General features: G+C 60.2%; 1 protein-coding gene across 1 annotated transcript; it reads right to left on the bottom strand.

The window, feature by feature from the left end:
• Positions 1-3,411: 3,411 nt before the first annotated feature.
• BCAM (basal cell adhesion molecule (Lutheran blood group)) lies at positions 3,412-13,182 on the bottom strand. The gene is made up of 15 exons (XM_008158373.3): positions 13,055-13,182; positions 10,839-10,960; positions 10,010-10,241; positions 9,843-9,913; positions 9,504-9,600; positions 9,229-9,411; positions 8,795-8,931; positions 8,349-8,505; positions 6,207-6,322; positions 5,959-6,100; positions 5,640-5,776; positions 5,322-5,466; positions 5,089-5,233; positions 3,987-4,104; positions 3,412-3,866 (listed from the first exon to the last, which is right to left on the bottom strand). Exons 1-15 carry the CDS (start codon positions 13,134-13,136, stop codon positions 3,861-3,863), a joined length of 1,890 nt encoding a protein of 629 aa, XP_008156595.3. The 5' UTR covers positions 13,137-13,182; the 3' UTR covers positions 3,412-3,860.
• Between the last annotated feature and the right edge of the window lie 5,153 nt (positions 13,183-18,335).

Genomic DNA, 18,335 nt, shown 5'->3' with positions numbered 1-18,335 from the left:
GGTGAGGCCAGGAGGCAAACCCCAGGAGAGTAGGCAGGAGTTTCACCCCCCCCCCCCCCCCCCCCCCCCGCCTCCAGTAGCACGTTTAAGGCTGAGCGCTGCGGTTTTGTTGACAAAGGACTAGGTGGGTCCCATGCCTGGGGAGCCAACTTCCAGTGTCAACAAGTCCCAGAGATGGCACTTCACTGAAGAGTCATAACCACGAGGAGGTAGGGGCCCAGGGCCAAAGGCATCTGAAGGAGCTGTGGAGCTGGCGCCAAGTTGTAGGTATATGCAGATTTCCTACAGCGAGGGAGGCAGCGCCCACAACCCCCATGGTGTCCCGTGGGCAACTGTCTTTTACCTGCCCAGCAACCTCTTTCCCTCTTTCAGCTCCCTTCTCCCCGACCTCACGCCACCCCACCCCAGTTTTCTTTCTTTTTGAAATATATTTCTTATTGATTTCAGAGAGGAAGGGAGAGGACGAGAGAGATAGCGACATCAATGATGAGAGAGAATCAATGATCGGCTGCCTTCTGCAGGCCCCCCACTGGGGATCGAGCTCACAACCCAGGCATGTGCCCTTGACTGGAATCGAACCCAGGACCCTTCAGTCTACAGGCCGATGCTCTATCCACTGAGCCAAACCAGCTAGGGCCCACTTATTTCCTTATGGAAAATCCCTACTGAATCCTTAATGGTTCAGAGTGAGCCTGATCCAGTCCTGGCCAGTCAGATCATTTGATGCCCTGACCACAAGGATTGGTTCAGGGATGAGGGTGCGGGGACCCATTCCTGATCAATGAGAATTAGCCCCCTGAGGCTTTTGCTAGAACGAGTAGGAGGGGTTGGGGGGTGGCTAAGCTGGTAGGGTAGAAATCTGGTAATGCAGGGCACTGGAGACAAAAGACCCTGCCTGGGCATGGAGGACAACAGAACTGAGACATGGAAAAGGGCAGCTTTCTGATGAAGACTATGGGAGCCCCTGGGTCCAGCTATGCCTGAAGGTAGTCAGCCTTGGATATTCCTGTCATGAGGGAATAACTTTCCCTTTTCACTTACACATTTTTGGGGTCATTTGCAACCAAACACATTCTTACTAATAAAAGTCTATACAGGTTCCGAAGAGGTACAGGATTCTTGTAAAGTCCCAAGGGCAGGGGAAGGGGCGTGAACACTTTCCAGAATCCTTCAAGATGTGCAAGCTTCGAAGGACGGGCAAGCTTTGTCACAGGGGGGGGACCTTCCAGGTGAGGGGAGTAGTCAAGTCACAAAGGCACAGGTGGGGACATCTGTGAGAGCGAGTAACGGATGGTGTGAGGGTCCCGGATGTCAGGCGAAGGGTGGCTCCTGCTCCTGAGAGCAATAGGGAGCCACAGAAGGCGGCGGATGAGCAAGGGGAGTCTACTCTAAACTTGCCTTCGCTTCCCGGAGCCCCGGATCCTGTAGTTTACCTCTTCCCCCTCCCCCTCCCCCCAGACCCTCAGCCAAGGTGGGAGGAGGGGTCAGACTGAGGAGGGCTCAGGCTGCCATCTGCATGCAAATGTGCTGGGATGCTATGCAGATGAGGGATCCTATGCAAATGTCTGCCCTCCTGGGAGGTGGGCCAGGACGTTCCCCTCATTAACTTGGGGACCAGGTGCTGGCAGAGAACCCCTTCCTCCCTGGAGTCTCCTTTCTCCCCTTCCTCCAGACATCTGCTCCCTACCCCCTCCAGCTCCTCAAATCCCCTCTCACCAGTGTCTGCCCTTAGAATGGGCTCTCTCTCCACCTGGCTCCTTCCTCTGTCCCTCCATTTCCCGTGGGTAAGAATACCGCTAGTCAACATGTCCTGAGCACATCCTTTGTGCCAGGCTTTGTACTAAACACTTCCCACTGTTGTCCATCAAATCCTCCCAATCACACTATGACCCTCTGTGTGTGTGTCTGCTGTCTTTTTCCCCCAAAAAAGAACATTCAATTCTGTTACAGAGACAACAATAAAGCCACACGGATAAGGAGACAGGTGAACGAAGGTCGGCTATTCAGAAGCAACTCATGAGGCCTGTTAGACATATGAAGGCTGTGAGCTAAACATGGGTGGGAAGGAGGTAAGGATGGAGTAAGCCCCAAGTTCCACGCACCCTTAAGGGGCTTCCCCGTTGGTGACCCGGCTCTGTTCCAGGAGTCCCGTGCCCACGTCATGCGTGACCCTGGCACCTTCCAGGCGCAGACCCCTCTGGCTCTCCTTCTCCTCTGAGGGTTGAAATCACATCACGGTGTGAGAGAGACCGGACACGGAGCCATGCGCACCCCAGAACGCAGGTGCCGGGGACCCTGGATCGCTGGTGCCCCGAGCTAAGTGTGTTAACCTGGCCCATCTCTTTGTGCTTCTTGCATTTGTTTTAAACGGATTCAAGCAACCATGGGATGGGAGCATCTGAGTCAGACTGGTGAGCGCCTCTGCTCGGCTGCTGGGCAGGCGGCTCCATCGCCCGCCAGGCTTCCATCGGCTCTCGCGGAGCTCCCCGGGCCACGAGATCCCACTTTGTCCATTTTGTGGCCGAGCAAACTGAGGACGGCGAGGTGGAGCCACTTGCTGAGAACAGAGGCTTCTGAGCGCGGAGACCTCCGTGCATGGGTCGCAGAGGGGTGCTCCCGCTCCCTCCTCCCAGCAGCCTCCCTGGGCCCGAGCGTGAGCGTCATTTATCTCCGTGTGATGGGCTCGGGGTCAGCATGCCCACCTCCACCCCTGCTTCTGGGCTGACCTGATCTCTCTGCCTCCCATTCTTTCTGTTTCCCTTTGTCTCTACTTGACCGTCTCTGCCTCCCTCTCCCGAAATCTTTCTATCCGTCTGACTCTAGGGCTCTCATCTCTGAGCTGCCCCAGCCTGTCCCTCCTTGGCTCCCCCTCTCCCCCAGGTCTTTCCACCCCTCTTTCAAATCCCTCTTCCTCAGTAAGTCTCTCTAGCGGGCCTCTCGGCTCCTGCCTTCTCTTCTCTCTGCCCCAGGCCCCTCGGGCTGGGTCCCTCCAAGCCACCCCTCCTCCCGCAGCTGCAGGAATGATGCCATCCCCAGAGGAGGCAGTTCCATCTCGAATTCCATCCCGTCTACAGCACAGAGAGGTTTTCCCTCTCCCAGCGTTAATTCCCTCTAGGGCGCTGGCAAGAGAGTCTGGGAACTTTTACTTAAGGGGACAGCGCCCCACCCGCCAAGCAGGCACTGGTCCTCAGGGGCCTCGCTCAGCGCCCTCTAGACCCCCGGCATCCCTTTCTTCCATCCTCGGCCGGCTGAGTCACCCTCTGCTTTCTCTCTCTCTCTCTCATTTCTTTCTCCATGACGTCAGATCTCTCCCAGATCTTGCGAGGGGGCGGAGGAGCAGTGGGGAGGGGAGCATCACCTGCGCCCCTTCCCCTCTCCTCCCCCAGAGCAGGCTCTGGCCACAGGATGGTGTCGAAGTGACAGACAGCATTTATTCCAGACTCCAGTGTCCACGATGAGGGGGCGGAGCAGGGGTGGGGATCCAGTGTCAGACTATGCAGCAGGACGTCAGGTGGGGGACCAGCAATGGAGGCAGGAGGTAAAAATAGCCTCGGCTAGCCGACCCTCAGAGCCTCGTCCCAGGCCGGGCCCCAGGCTTGGGTCCAGAAGCTATTCTGGGGCCTGCGAGAGTCATACTCCCTGGAGGAAGGTCCCCTCCCACCCACGAGCCAGCGCACCCTCCCTTCCTCCCAGCAGTGTCTGTAGGTCCCAGCCCAGCCTGCAGAGGAAGGAAGGGAGGGCCGGAGAGGGAAGAGGGCAGGCCGGGAAGGCGGGGGAGGGCAGGGCGTGAGCAGGGCTGGTTCTCTGATGCCTGCAACTCCAGGTTGTGTCCGATGACTGCCTCCTGGAGGCCCTCAGGCTTAGCACTGGGGAGAAAGTGGAAAGGTCAGCCTGTGCCCGGGGAGGCTGCCCCCTCCCCCCCCACCCCCCACCCCCCCCCGCCCCAAGCCGGTCCCTTCTCACCAGGGTGCCCAGGCCTCACCCACCTCATCTCCAAAGCCCCCACTGCCACGCCTGGCTCCTCCAGAGGCACCTCCCATGAGAAGGCCTGTCTGCTCGGGCCGCTGGGACCCTGAATGGCTCAGGTCTGGCTCCCCAGGTGGCCTGGGGAGAAGAGGCAGCATGTTGGAGGTAGTCCCAGCTGGGGAAGGCACTGGGGATGGGGCTGTATTGGATGGAGATAGACTCGGAGGGTGGGTGGGAATGGGTTGGGGATGGGGAGGGGATGATAATGCATTGGGGTTAGGGATGAGTTGGGGCGAGGGTCAAAGATGCTGCTGGAGTTGGAGATGGTATTGTAGTTGGGGTCAGCCCTGGGGCAGGTTTGGGGATGGCTCTGGATTGGAGTTGAGGGAGGCCATGAGATGGGGGTTGGAGATGAGGTAAAATAGGGGTAGGTTTGGTGTTAGGAATGGGAATGAGGTGGGTAGGAGGGGCCTTGGGGATGGGGATGGGGATGTGGTTGAAGCTGGGTTTGGTGCTGGTTATGGGTTGGAGCTGGGATGCGGTTGGGATTGGGGAAGAAGTCGGAGCTCAGAGTTCAAGGAGTTAGGGGTGTGGTTGGGATGGAGGTTGGAGATGGGATGGTTATGTGGAGGTTGAAGATGGGGATATGGTTGGGATTGGAGAGGAGGTTAGATGGGATGGGTTTGGGGATGAGGGGAGGATTGGGACTGGAGGTGGGGTTGGATGTGGGGATGAGGATGAGATCAGGGTTGGAGAGGAGACTGGGCTCCATATGGGGTTAAGTTGTGTTTTGGTGGTGGTTATATTAGGGTTGGAATTGGAGGTGGGGACGAGATTGGGGTTGGAGAGATTAGGGATGGTGCTAAATTGGGCTTATGGGTGGGTTTGAGGATGACAGTGAGTTGGATGAGGCTGTTGTAGTTGGGGATGAAGATGGGGGAGGGGATGGCTATGGACTAGGTTTGAGGTTAGAGACGGGATTGCATTGTATTTGGGTTTGGAGTTGAGGATAGGATGCTATTGAGGTTGGTCATGGCCAAGGGTTTGGGGCTGAGGTCAGAGTTAGACCTAGGGATGGGGTTGGGTTACAGAGGTCAATTCTGAGGTGGCAAGGTCACTCACGGAGCCCCCTTTTCCCCCTTTCGGCAGCAGCCGGGGCGCCCCTTGCGTCTCATGCAGTAGAAGGCAGCAACGACGAGGAGCAGGAGGCCTACGCTGACGGCCACGGCCATGACAGCTACTCCGGCCTGGGAGGTCTGGGGGGCCACTGCGGGGACAAGACGCGGAGGGGGGGGAGCTCAGCCAGCAGCTCTCCACTGCCCCACGGCTCCTGGCCCGCCACCGCGGTTACTCACGAGGGCCGAAGTAGAAGACGTGCTGGGCGCTCCCGTAGGGGTTGGAGGCCTCGCAGGAGACGCCGTGTTGGCTCATGGCATTGGTCAACTTGAGGGTCAGGGAGCTGCTCACCCAGCCCTGCCCGCCGGGCACCGGCTCTGTGGACTGTGGAGACTTGGGTCAGGCCTGGGCCCATCGGATCAAGGGCTGGGGTGAGGGCAGAGGTGACGTCCAGTCCCTCAGGAAGCAGGAGAGGGGACGCAGTGCTGGCGTCAGTGTCCCCTGGGAACTTGGGGAGGGTGCCTGTGGCCCGGAGGGTGGAGGCGAGAGTCCCTTACGCTGTCGCCCTTTTCGCTCCAGAGGAATTTGGGCTCTGGGTAGCCACGGGCAGAGCAGACCAGCCTGACTTCATCACCTTCTCTCCAGCTGCCCCCTGACTGGGGGTGAATTTTCTCCGGCTTTAAGTCGGGTACCCCTGTGGGTGGTGGGGCGGGAGGGCGTGAGCAGGAGGCACAGCGGGGAAAGAGGAGAGCGAGTCAGAGAAGGAGAGAGGGGAGAGGAACAGAGCCGGAGACAGAGGACCGGCCTGGTCCCTTCCCATTGGTCCTGGCCGCCCACCCCCACTGTCCCCATCCCAGCCTGCCCCTACCCCCAAACCTTCAACCAGCAGCTTGAGGGCCCGGGTGCGACTAAGGAGGGGGACGGTGGGCGTATAGGCCTCGCATAGGTAGGTGCCGGCGGAATTGAAGGTGATGGAACTGAGCGAGAGCGTGGGGCCGTCCACCAGGCGGACCGCATCCTGGAGGGTGAGGGAGGGGAGAAGAGGCCAGATGGACCATGAGAGAAGGGGAGGCGGTGTTGGGAGGGAGGGGGTCCCCCAGTTGGGGGCCTCCTTTCCCTCTCACCTTGGTCCAGCGTAGAGCAGGGGTGGGCAGGCCTTGCACGGAGCAGGTCACGGTGACGCTGCTGTTCCGGGGTAAGGAAAGCTCCTCCTCGTTGCTGAGCTCAATGGGGTCCAGGTCTGGAGGGGGGTACAGACGGTCACCTTCCGGGACCCTCACCACGTTGGTTAGGGGCGCTCAAGGGCTTTTGTGGGTACAGACGTGAATGCACCATAGTCAGCAGAGAATGCCAAGCCCTCCTCATTGTTCTCCCCATCCCCGTGAACGCTCCGCTCTGCCGTCAGGCCAAACCTCGAGAGCCCAGATCTGGGAGTCTAACCTGGACCACTTTCCCCAGAGCCGATGTTGGGGCCCAAGGTTCATGGACAACCTTGGAGGTGTGAGGTGTTTCTTCTGTAACTTTCCACCCAAACGCCTGCCTTCTCCTCCCCGCTGCCCATTCCTTCATCAAGTCTTTCTCTGCTCTGCCCCCCAAAACGGATCTTTCTACTTCTGTCCATTTCTGAACTCCAAGTCCAACTGCCTTGACCACTGCAGCCGCCTCCTCACTGGCCTCCCTGCGGGGCTGGACTCTGGTCTTCTGAGCAGCTAGAAGGATCTTTTCAAAACACACTGGTCAGCCCTTCCCTCTGCTTCAAATCCCACAGTGATTCCCCACCGTCCCCCTCCTTAGTCGCACCGGGCCCTCAAGCTGCCGGTTGAAGGTTTGGGGGTAGGGGCAGGCTGGGATGGGGACAATGGGGGTGGGCAGCCAGGACCAATGGGAAGGGACCACCCTTGGCCTAGAGGCCAAATCCCTTGACAAAGCCAGAAGGTCCTCCTGGTGTGACCCCTGCCCCCTTCCTTGACCTCCTCTCCCACCCTCCTTTCTTGCCCCCGGAGCTCCAGCTACCCTGCCCGCTTGCTGTTTTTCTCCAGCACACCAACCTGGGTCCTGCCGCAGGACCTTTGCATTTGCTGTTCCCTCTACCTGGAGTGCTCTTCCTCTGCCTCTTTGCATTTCTGAGTCCCATTCTACGGTTTCTTACTCAAATGTCCCCTTCTCAGAGAGGCTGCGCTAACCCCCTGGGGTGGCCACTCAGCTCTCTCCTTCAGCTGTTGAGAGGGCCATCAGCTGTCAGCCCTCAGCTGTCAGCCCTTTCCGGGAACTGCCTCAGCTGCCTGGAGCCCCTCGCTCAAGGTCATGCCCCTTCCTCAGGCAGCCGATGGTCCGTGACCAGTTGAGGTGGGGGTGCAAAAGCCAGGCCCCTTCGCCCCAGCTTCCAAGTGCCCTGTGGGGCCAACCAAGGCCTTCTTAGACGTCAGCCCAACTTTTCCCTCTGCCCAGTCCTGCTTCCTTCCCCTCCCCGCCCCTCGTAGACGTGGATGCCAAGGCACTCCTCGTAAACTTCCTGCCTTCAGATCTCCACGGCAAAATCTGCTTCCTGGGGATGCAGCCTGCCAACACCTCCAAACGGTTCCTTGCTCGCCCAGCCAATTCCTTATCCCATCGTTCTGCACAGTCCCTGCCGGTGTGGGATTGCCACCCCTAAGCGCCTTGTGTAGCATTTGCCCGCGGTCTCCCCTGTTGGGCCAGGAGCTCCGGGAAGGTGGGGACCGGGCTGACTTGTTCACAGATGGGTCACCACCATCGGGCCCAGGGTCTAGCTCCAGAAAGGGAGGCAGAAGGCGTGCCGGGGAGGAGCCGAGCCTTTGCGCAGGGCTGGGGGGCACGGGGCGTGAGGAGGCCTCTTAGAAGACGGACCCAAGAGACTGGTCAGAAATGGCTGTAGGAGGACGAGGAGTGATCATGGGGACGAGAGAAGCTTGGGTAGGATGAGGAAAATGCCTTGGTGGGGGGAGCAGGGTCAGCCACAGGTGAAACCAAGCAGGTGGGTGTGGTGAGGCACCTGGGCTTTCCCAGAGGGCACTGGGGAGCCACGGCAGGTTCCGGAGCAGGGGAAGGTCAGGTTTGTGCTTCGGAAAGGGCTCTCTGGCTGCCTGGTGTGGGAGTTTAGAGGGGACTGGGGCAGGGTCCCCAGGGGGAGGGAGGCATGTGGGATCCAAACAGGGACTGCACATTTGGAGGCAGGACTGGGGGGAGGGGTGAAGAGGAGGGGGCTGCCAGTGCCAGGGCCCCCCTCCAGGTTCTCCCCGGGCTCTCACAGGCCACGCGCAGCTCCAGCGCCTGGGAGAGCTCAGCCTCCTCAGCAGCGTCGTAGTCTAACACCCTGCAGCCGTAAGTCCCGCTCTGGTCCCGCTGCACACTCTCCAAGGTGAAGTTCCCGTGGAGATTGGTGCTCAGCACTTTCTCCTCCTGGTCCTGGGTGACGAGGGACGAGGAACCGGCTCAGAAGCCACCTGGTGCAGCAGGGTCCTGCTACGTCAGGGGCCTCCCAGGTCAGAGCCAGGCATCCCGATAGGTCGGGTCTCCAGGTGAGGGTCACGTTAGGTCAGAGCCCCTCAAGTCAGGGGGCAGAGGTCGGGTTAGCTCTTGGGTCACTGGCCAGGCTCCTTGCTAAGCCAGGGCCACCAGGTGACAGGTGAGGAATTGGTGGGGGTCAGTATGTCATAGAGATCAGGGTTCCCAAGGAACCACGGGGGTCAGTCACCTGTAGGCGATAAAACAGGTACTCGGGCGTGGGGTTGCCGTCCCCACGGCAGATCAGCCGGACGGAGTCGCCCTCGCGGACCCAGCCCTCTGTGGGGGACGGGCTGTCCACCCAGAACTGCACGTGCTCCGTGGGATCTGAGGGGGAAGCAGGGAGGACAGGTCAGTCAGTGTGAGATCTGGGGGCCCAGTTCGGTACAGGAGGATGCCGTACAGCGTTTGGTCGTTAAACTCCCAGAGTGCTATGGGGACGGGGGGGGGGGGGGGGGGGGGGGGTGGTCAGAAGTCAGGTGGCGCTCGTGGGACTCCTTGAGGTCATAGTTCAGCACAAGGTAGGGGATGGGGGCCAGAGTGTGGGCCAAGGCTGGCTGGAGGGTCAGGCCTCCGTGAGGTGTGAAGTCCAAGGTCGGGGAGGTGGGGCCGGTGGGGACGCACAGTGCAGGGTGAGGCTGAAGGCCGGGCTGTCCAGGCGGCCGTGCTGGCCCTGGGGCAGGCTGTAGTGCGCCGAGCAGTGGAAGCGGGCGTCCCGGTCCTCCTTGTGGACCCGCAGGTAGAGGGTGCTGGTGAGAGACTGCAGGCCGGAGGCCTCGCGCACAGTGCGGCTGGTCATGTAGCTGTCTGGGAGGGAGGGAGGGAGGGAGGGAGGGGTGTCAGCCAGCTCCGTCCCACCCCACCCCTCCCACCGCCAGCCGGGCTCCTGCCCCGCTCACTTGAGTTCACCTCCATGGGCACCTGCAGGGGCTGCCCGTTCCGGTACCACTTGATCTGGGGGGCTGGGTTCCCGTTGCGGCTGTGGCAGGTGGCGATCTGAGGCGGACGCAGGCAAGGCCCGGGGCTCTGAGCCAGAGCTCGGATCGCCGGGTACCCTGTTCCCCGAGAAGTTCTCCCCACTCGGATCCAGGGCTCTGGGCCCCCATCCCTCCGCCCCACCCCGGGATGCAGGAGCCCGGCGCTCCTGCCCCTCCAACCTTACGGCCCAAGGACCCAGGATCCCAGGCCCCCGGCCTGCCTTCCCCTAGGACCCTGGAAGCAGAGCCGCTCCGCGGTACCTCCTGGGCAAAGTCATCCATCACAGACAGTGTCCCTCTGTTGGGGGAGACGTCGGTGGTCTCTGGCTTTGCTGTGGGGGGAGGTTACGGTCAGGACCCCCCCCCCCCCTTCCCGGGCTCTCCCCTGCCCCACACCCTTCCCCGCCCGGGTGCCCACAGACACTCACCAAACACCTGCAGCCTCGAGGTGGCCTCGGCGGTGCCCGCCGCCGCCGCCGCCGTCACCACGCACACGTAGTCCCGCTCGTCTTTCACCTGGGCCTCCGCCAGCACCAGGTGCCCCTGGCCTTGCAGCTGGTACGGGGGACTGCGGCCCCGGGAGCTGTGCACCCTGGGCGTCACCTCGGAGCCCTGCACCTGGGCCTCCGCGAGGAGGTGGCGGGCCCCGGAGCGGTCGGCCTGCGGGCAGGGAGGGCCTCCGCTCAGGGCTGCCCGGCTGCCCTTGCCGGCGTCCGTCTCTCTCCATGTCCCTTCCTTTCTGCTGCTCTGGGCTCTCTCCCCGTGGTTCCCTCTCTCTCCGGTCCCTCTGTCTCTCTCCGCCCCTCCCGCCCCTGTTCCCTGTCTGTGGTCACGTTTTCCTCTCTCGGCCTTCCTCTTTCTCCATCTTACTCGGTTTCCATTTCTCTGCCTCTACCACCCTCTCTCTGCTTTGTGTCTCCTCTTTCTCTCTCTTAGTCCCACCCCCAGTCCTGCGTCCTTGGTGTCAGTCTCCAAATGTTCTCTCTCTCTCTCTCTCTCTCTCTCTCTCTCTCTCTCTCTCTCTCGCCAGCACTTTGAAGGGGGACCCGTCTCAGCCGGGCCCCGACACCAGCTGGACCTAAAGGATGCCTTTTCTTGCTGGCCTCAGTCTCCCCAGCTGCAGAATGGGAAGGCAGCGAGGTGGCGTTCTTAGAGCCCTTCCCATTCCGATGAAGGAAGGAATGTTTGCAGCCCCACTGGGCTCTGGCTTTCAGAACCCCCTCCAGGACCCCCTGGCCCCCAGCCCGAAGCACTTACCAGGAACCATTTCAGCAGGTACTGGTTGTAGTCCCCCAAAGGGGTGCAGTCCAGGGTGACGGTCTCCCCCCGCATCACCTCCACCAGCGGGGCCACCGACACCTGGATCCCCGCCTGGACACCTGCAGGACAGCGACAGGGCTCTGGCCTCGGCCACCCATGGGAGAGCCCTCCAGACAGAGTCCTCTTCCCCCGGACAAAAGGGTCCAGGACCGGTCCCCCCCCTCCCCCCCCCGATCAGCCGCTCCTGTCTCCCCCCATCTCTCATCTCTGTGTCTCTGAACTCAGACTCGGCCAGCATTTCTCTCCAGCTCTCCCTCCACTTGCAGAGCTAAGGGCTCCTCCCCCGGGCCACACAGGGCCCGAGTGGCCTCCAGGCAGCCCTCCTGGGGCATCACTGCTTTTACCACTAAAAGCATCACCTGTCCCTGCTTTTACCACTAAACCAAACACCCTCCAAGGGCAAGGGCAGGGCCAGGGCTGGCTCATCCCTTTGCCTCCACAGCCCCGCGCAGGGCCTGGCACGCAGGGGCATGAGCTAAGTGTCTCCATCTCTGCCGTGTCTCTCATCCTGGGGCTCCATCTCTTAGTTCCAACGTCGCTGCCTCTCTCAGCCTCTGGGCCTCTCCCTCCCGAGTGAGGGGCTGAGGTGGGGTGTGGGCTGCGGCTAGGCCTGGAGCTGAGGCGGATGGGTGTGTGGGGGTGGTGAGGGGGGGACAGGGCTGGGCAGGTTTCAGGAATGTGGGAGGGACAGGCTGGCTCCGACATGCCCGGCCTGGCGCCAGAGCCCCCTACTCGCCCCGTGGCCCCCCTGCCTCTTGGATAGAGCAGGGAAGGGGTAAGGTGGGGAAGGGGTAAGGTGCATCACCTCACAACAGGATTGAGGCCCTACATCCAGGTCCTGAGGGAGGATGTGCTGGGGCCTGGACTCCTGGGTCTGAGGGAGGAGGACCTGGGGGCCTGGACTCCTGGGTCTGAGGGAGGAGGACCTGGGGGCCTGGACTCCTGGGTCTGAGGGAGGAGGGGCTGGGGGCCTGGACTCCTGGGTCTGAGGGAGGATGTGCTGGGGCCTGGACTCCTGGGTCTGAGGGAGGAGGGCTGGGGGCCTGGACTCCTGGGTCTGAGGGAGGAGGACCTGGGGGCCTGGACCCCTGGGTCTGAGGGAGGAGGCTGGGGGCCTGGACTCCTGGGTCTGAGGGAGGAGGGGCTGGGGGCCTGGACTCCTGGGTCTGAGGGAGGAGGGGCGGGGGGCCTGGACCCCTGGGTCCTAAGGGAATAGGTGGCTGGGCCTGGACTCTTGTCCCAAGATCCTGGCAGAGGGAGCTGCTCTCATCAGGAAACCACGCTCTCTCACCCTCTGGGCTGGCATCCTGGCATCAGCTCTCATTTCTTAGAACCTCCCCCCCCCCACCCCCCCAGCCTGGCCCATCCCTGCCCCTGGAGACCCACTATTTTGCTATGCTTGTGCCAGCGGCCTGGATTCCCAGGCACCCACCTCTGGCCCAGGCCTGTCCCAGGGGAGGGGGCACGGGGCCAGGCCGCTGCCGAGGCTGGGGCTGAGCAGCGGAGAGCAAGGGCGGTGGGAAGGATCGCCCTCTCTTCCCCAGTTCCGCGCTCCCTCTGCTGCCAGCTGCAGGGCCAGCTCCCCTCCCACTTCCTCACAGGTGTGCGGACTAATCTGGGGCCCCGGAAGGGGCACTGTCACTAGGAAACACTTGGTTCACTGTCACTGTCCAGGGCTGGCGCTCCAGCCCTTCCCCAGGGAGGCGGGCTCTTGAGAGTCTGGGCTCTGAACCCCGCAGATGCCCGTGATCCCTGGGTTCTAGCTATAGGATCCCGGTCCTCTCAAAACTTGAGACTCTTTCGGGAGGAGCGCCCTGGGCTGTGGTCTCCTGGGCCCTGGGAGGAAGCCATGCCAGCCACCAGGGGCCTGGACCTCTGGGTCTGAGGGAGCAGGGGGCCTGGGACCCAGATCCAGGGGCAGCGGAGAAAGGGGCTGGGGTCCCAGCTCCTGCGTTGGAGTGGGAGGGGCTCTGACTTCTCAGGTGTCCTCTGCCTGGCTGTCCCCAGATCTCTCCCTGGGACGGACGCCCCGCATGCTCCCATACCCCTCCTTCCTGGGGTCCCCCAGGTTTGGCTTCCTGGGGTGGGTAAAAGTCCCTTTCCCCTTCAGTCCCCGGGGGGCCCCCTCGCCCCCTGCTCCCAGCCCAGCATACCTGGGTGCGCCCCCAGCAGGAGCGCCAGCACCAGCAGCCGCGGGGCCCTGCGCATCTCGGCCCAGGCGTCCGGGGGCTCCATGTCCACCCACAGCGGAGGCAGCAGCAACTGAGCCCCAGCTGCGGCGGGCGCCGCCGGGCTGGGAGGAGGAGGCCCCGCCCCACGCCACGCCACGCCCTCCTGGCCCCCCTGTTCCCCCCCAAACCTGGGCGCCAGGCCAGGACCTCCCACTGCCCCGGGAGGACCTCCCAACGCTCTGCCCAGAGCGGTGCTCCCTCCGTCTCTAGCCCCAGGCGGTCGCTCACGCGGACCAGCAGCCGGACCCGCGGCGGGCGGCTGGCCAGACCAGTCCAGCCGGTGCTGGGACCTTCGCACACCACCGCGGACCCTCTCCCCCTCCGACCAGGGGCCTTGTGCACGTGACCCGGCTGCACCCAGCACAACCAGTGGCCCAGTGGCCTAGAACAGCTTCTCCCAGTTTGCCCTGGGAGGCCCCTCCTGTGGCCTGCACTCTGGGCTGCTTTCCTTGTCTGCCCACTGGTCTGGAACCTTTCAGTTTAATCTCCTGCTAATGGTCTCCAAGCTCCAGCTCTGCCCAGGCTGTGTGTGTGAGGTGCTCTCTCTTTGGCTCTCCCCGTAGGGCCGTCTCTCTCCCGCCCCATCCAGGGAATCCCAGGAATGCCACCCCCCTTCCTTCCCCCTGCTTCCCTTCACTCCCCACCTAGGGGGGAGGGGAGGAGAAGCAGGCTGGCAGCAGCAGGTGAGTGGGAGAGGGGAGGAGGACAGGGCACCTGAGGGGCGGGGGAGGAGCTTGTCCGTGGGTCCAGGGAAGGGTCACAGGTCACACTGAGGATCACAGATCAGAGGGCCCAGGCTCCTCACGAGCCAGGTCAGACTGCGGGCTGAGGGGTCAGGAGTCAGGGGAGGTCACTGGTTACCAGGGAGAAATGAAGCCCTGGATACTGGTCAGAATGGGGGGGGGGGTCACTAGGAAGACTGGGCTTTGCTCATCTGGCACAGGGGGAAGGCTCAGGTTACAGGTCCACCTGGGAGTCCGACTGGGCAAAGCTCCTTTATCCATCCGCGATACAGGAGAGCAATTGTTGAACCAGGAGAGGTGACCTTTAGTATCAGGCGCACCATTCCCTGCTCCAGGAGCCCCTCCCTGTCTCCTGCCCGAACCCCGCTGGGTCAGGTGCCCCCTCTGGGCTCCCTCACCCCCCCACCCCGGCCTCCCCAACTGCAGTCCTGCACTCTGGGTCGTCCCTGTCTGGGGACAGGCCTGTCTCCCCCACTGGACTATGAGTCCATGACGAGTAAGGCCCGGAGCTGTTGTGGGCACTTTTGTGTCCCCAACACAAGGCCAGACGCACAGCAGACACTCAGGTAAGGTTTGCACGGCTTACACTCAGGAGCTCCCACGCTCCCGTGCAGGCCCCAGCCAGACTGGACGATAGGAATGCACTCGTGGACAGACGCAGGCGCACTCCCAGACAAGCTCGCACGTTGTGACCCCAGACACCCCCTCCCCGGCTCCTCCACCCTGGCTCGGGCACCTGCCGCTTGGGCTGGGCCCTGGGAGGCCCCTCATCAGCCACCCCCTTCCACTTTCCTCAAGAGCCCAACCAGCTGAGTTCCTAGGTGAGGAAGGACTAATATGGATGGTGTTTGAAGGAGCAAAGTTACTTAGGATACCAGCCACAGACTTGCAGAAACTAGTACTCTAACATCATCTGTCCTTGTCCCCTACAATTTATTCCCACAAAACAGCCATTAAAACGTGAGTCAACGTACAGAAGCCGAGCTCAGAGGCCTCCCCGGCTCCTTGCACTGAGGAAAAGCAGAAGTGGACTCCTGGGCTCACAGGTCCTGGTTACCTCCCTGACTCACTCTTCCTCTCTCTTATCCGTGGCTCCTAGTCGCTCTGCTCTGGCCCTCTCGTTCTCTTGGCTCGTACGAAGGTCACACCAGCAGGCATGTTCCGGCCCCAGGGCCTTTGCACTTGCTTTTTCCTCTGCTGGGGCATTCTTTCCCCACATACTTGCTTCAGATCTCTAGTCACAGAGCTTCCCTGACCCTCCTATCTAAAATAGCAGTCCCTGCCTTCCCAGCCACGCCTTATTTCTCTTATCTCACTACGGTTTTCTTCCACAGCACTTATCACTGACACATACCTACGTAAGTGGTTTTGTTCAGTTTTTACAGTGCCTGGGACATGCTTGGCCTGAGGAGCTGAGTAAAAATTCAATGAATTAATTTCCCAATTCCATCCTTGCTTTCATGTGCACATACTTACATATTTTAATGAACAAACCTTATCTTTTCTCCACCTTATCTTTTATCCATTATTTTACATGCAATGTGTGATGACGGTTAACTTTTTGTTTTACTATTTTTTTTAATTGATTTTAGAGAAGAAGGGAGAGGGAGAGATAGAAACATCAATGATGAGAGTCATTGATCAGCTGCCTCCTGCACGCCCCCTACTGGAGATTGAGCCTGCAACACAGGTATGTGCCCTTGACTGGAATCAAACCTGGGACCCTTCAGTCGGCAGGCCGATGCTCTATCCACTGAGCCAAACCTGCGAGGGCGACGGTTAACTTTTAAAAAAATAAATATTTTTATTGATTTCTGAGAGGAAGGGAGAGGGAGAGATAGAAACATCAATGATAAGAATCACTGATCAGCTTCTCCTGCAAGCATCACACTGGGGATCCAGCTCGCAACCTGGGCATGTGCCCTGACCGCGGAAATTCAACCCTGACCTTCTGGTTCATAGGTTGACACTCAGACACTGAGCCACGTCAGCCAGGCACGACAGTTAACTTCAAAATGAGCTCACAGTTCCTGGAATACAGGATCATAACACATTTCAAGGACAAGGGCTCTTCCCCAATGACTCCAGACTGGCACCTGGAAAATGTAACTACTGGGAATTTGTGTTGTCTTGGGGGCAGTGTGAATGCATTTTTGGTTGGACAAGAGTTAGTTATGCAGGGAGTTTATTTTTTTTAATACATTTTTTATTGATTTCACAGAGGAAGAGAGAGATAGAGAGATAGAAACATCAATGATGAGAGAATCATTGATCGGCTGCCTCCTGCATGCTCCCCGCCCCCCCCCCCCCCCCCACTGTGGATCAAGCCCGCAACCCGGGCATGTGCCCTTGACTGGATTCAAATCCGGGACCCTTCAGTCCGAAGGCCGACACTCTATCCACTGAGCCAAACCAGTTAGGGCTGTGCAGGGAGTTTAGATAATAGAATGGAAGCATAGAAGGAGGGGTACATATCGATAGTGAGTGTTCAAAGGGGTGGACTGTGGAGGACTTGGGGGTTACCTAGCTAGCATCTGCACCCTCTTTCCACAGTTAGAAAAAGTGTCTGCTGTCTGAGAGCCAGTTGCCCTCTGTTGAAGCCAACAAGGACACGTTTGCCTTTCTGCGTCTGTTGGCACTCAGGTGACCTTGGCAAATCCGACTCTACTTGGGAATCGGGAGCTAATCACATCAAAGAAGTAGGGACTGGAGAAATCTATTCTCACCAGGGCAGCTGGGACCAATTCTATTTTCCGAAGATGGCTGCGACATCTCTCATCCTACCTGCTCTCCTAACACCTGACCTTGATGCTCTTTCCACCAAGAAGTGGGGCCTATGTCCCCTCCTCTTGCATTTGTGTGACTCACATGTAACCAACAGAACATGGCAGAAATGACACTACAGGACTCCATGTAGTCAACATCACTGAAATACTGTCCATGACGCCTTCAGCCACCGTATAAGCAGTCTGACTCCCTGGAGGCAGCCATGTTGTGGGGAAGCTCAAGCTAGCAAGTGTGAGGGCACATGGGAAGGTCTGAGACCGCAGAGGGACGCCTGGGCAGCCCCCCGGTGCCCCGCCCCAGGCACCACTTGACTGCATCCTGAGCCAGAACCACCCAGACCCTGGCCCACAGCACCCATGAGAGAGAATAATGGTTATTGTTTGCCAATAAATTTCGGTGTCATTGGTTCTGAGCAACAGCTAGTGGACACAGCTTGCTTCTGGGGCAGCAGAGGTGAGGTGACAAGTGTCCAGCGGTCACCAGTATATCCTCATCAGACCGGTTCTGTGGCGTGACTGTGGCTATGGTTTGAGGCCAGCGGCCGGTGTTGCTGCTCACTTTCCAATTCTGGTTCTCGAATCACTTCCAGGATTCTGTGTGTGATCGATCTCAAGTCCTCTCAATCAAGTTCCTTTCTGCCCCAGAGGCGGCTTCTGTTGCTTGAAACTAAATCTGTGGCGCACATTTCCAGCTCCATTTACACTGGAACACCTTCTGCTCCTCCCTTCAGTCTTAGCTCGGACGTCCCTTCCTCCTGGAAGCCCGCCTTGACCTCCCAGGCTGGGTCAGCTGCCCGCTCTGGGATCCCACCCCCCCCCCCCCCATCCTAGCCCTGCAATGGGTCTGTCTCTCCCATTGGATTGTAAGCCCAGGGGGCAGCGATTACTGCTTCATGCTCAGCGTTGTCCCGCCAGGGCTGGGCACAGGGTAGGGGCTCGGGGTATGCGGCCTGCCTTAAACCTGCTCAGCTTGATGTGGACCGGAAGCCACTGCCACGCCCTCTTCCCTCTGAGCCTTCTCCCAGAGAGGAATAAAGAGAGAGGGATGAGCCCTAGCCTGTTGGGTTCATTGGACAGACTGCTGGCCCTTGGACTGAAGGGTCCCGGGTTCGATCCCAGTCAAGGGCACATGACTTGGTTGCAGGCTTGATCTCGGGGGACGTGCAGGAGGCAATCAATCGATGACACATGGATGTTTCTCTCTGTCTCTCTCCCTCCCTCCCACTCTATCTAAAAGGCAATAGGAAAAACATCCTCGGGTGAGGATTAACAAAGCAAAACACACACACACACACACACACACACACACACACACACACACACGCACACACAGAAAGAGAGAGAGATGAGAACAGAAGTGACAAGACTGGGGACATGTGTGCTCTTTTAGACTCAGGGACTTAGAACTTGGATGGCTGGGTCTGACTTCAGGATTTTTGCCCTGATGGGGAAAGGGGGTTGGCTCTCTCCCTGAGAACTTGGGAGTTTGAATTCCTGGGTCTGAGGGAGGAGGGGCTGGGGGTCTGGACTCCTGGCCAGCTGGGAGGAGGAGCTGGGTCCCCCAGTTGTGGCTTTCTGATCTCAGACCCATGGGTTAACCAGGTGGGGCTCAGGGCTCAGGGCTCAGGGCCCACGCGTTCCCGGTGCCAAGCTGCCCCCTAGTGGCCGCTGCAC

Source organism: Eptesicus fuscus, chromosome 21, assembly GCF_027574615.1.
Source record: "Eptesicus fuscus isolate TK198812 chromosome 21, DD_ASM_mEF_20220401, whole genome shotgun sequence".
Taxonomy (NCBI): domain Eukaryota; kingdom Metazoa; phylum Chordata; class Mammalia; order Chiroptera; family Vespertilionidae; genus Eptesicus; species Eptesicus fuscus.
The sequence above is the reverse complement of the archived record's forward strand: the minus strand, read 5'-3'. Positions and strand labels throughout refer to the sequence as shown.

Excerpts from the sequence above, each read along its gene's own strand:
- BCAM (XM_008158373.3), bottom strand. The coding sequence starts at position 13,136 with ATGGAGCCCCCGGACGCCTGGGCCGAGATGCGCAGGGCCCCGCGGCTG. Across the intron at positions 8,506-8,794 it reads ACCTGTTTTATCGCCTACAG|GACCAGGAGGAGAAAGTGCT; the intron begins GTGACTGACCCC and ends CTCGTCACCCAG. Across the intron at positions 5,777-5,958 it reads CCTCAAGCTGCTGGTTGAAG|GGGTACCCGACTTAAAGCCG; the intron begins GTTTGGGGGTAG and ends CACCACCCACAG.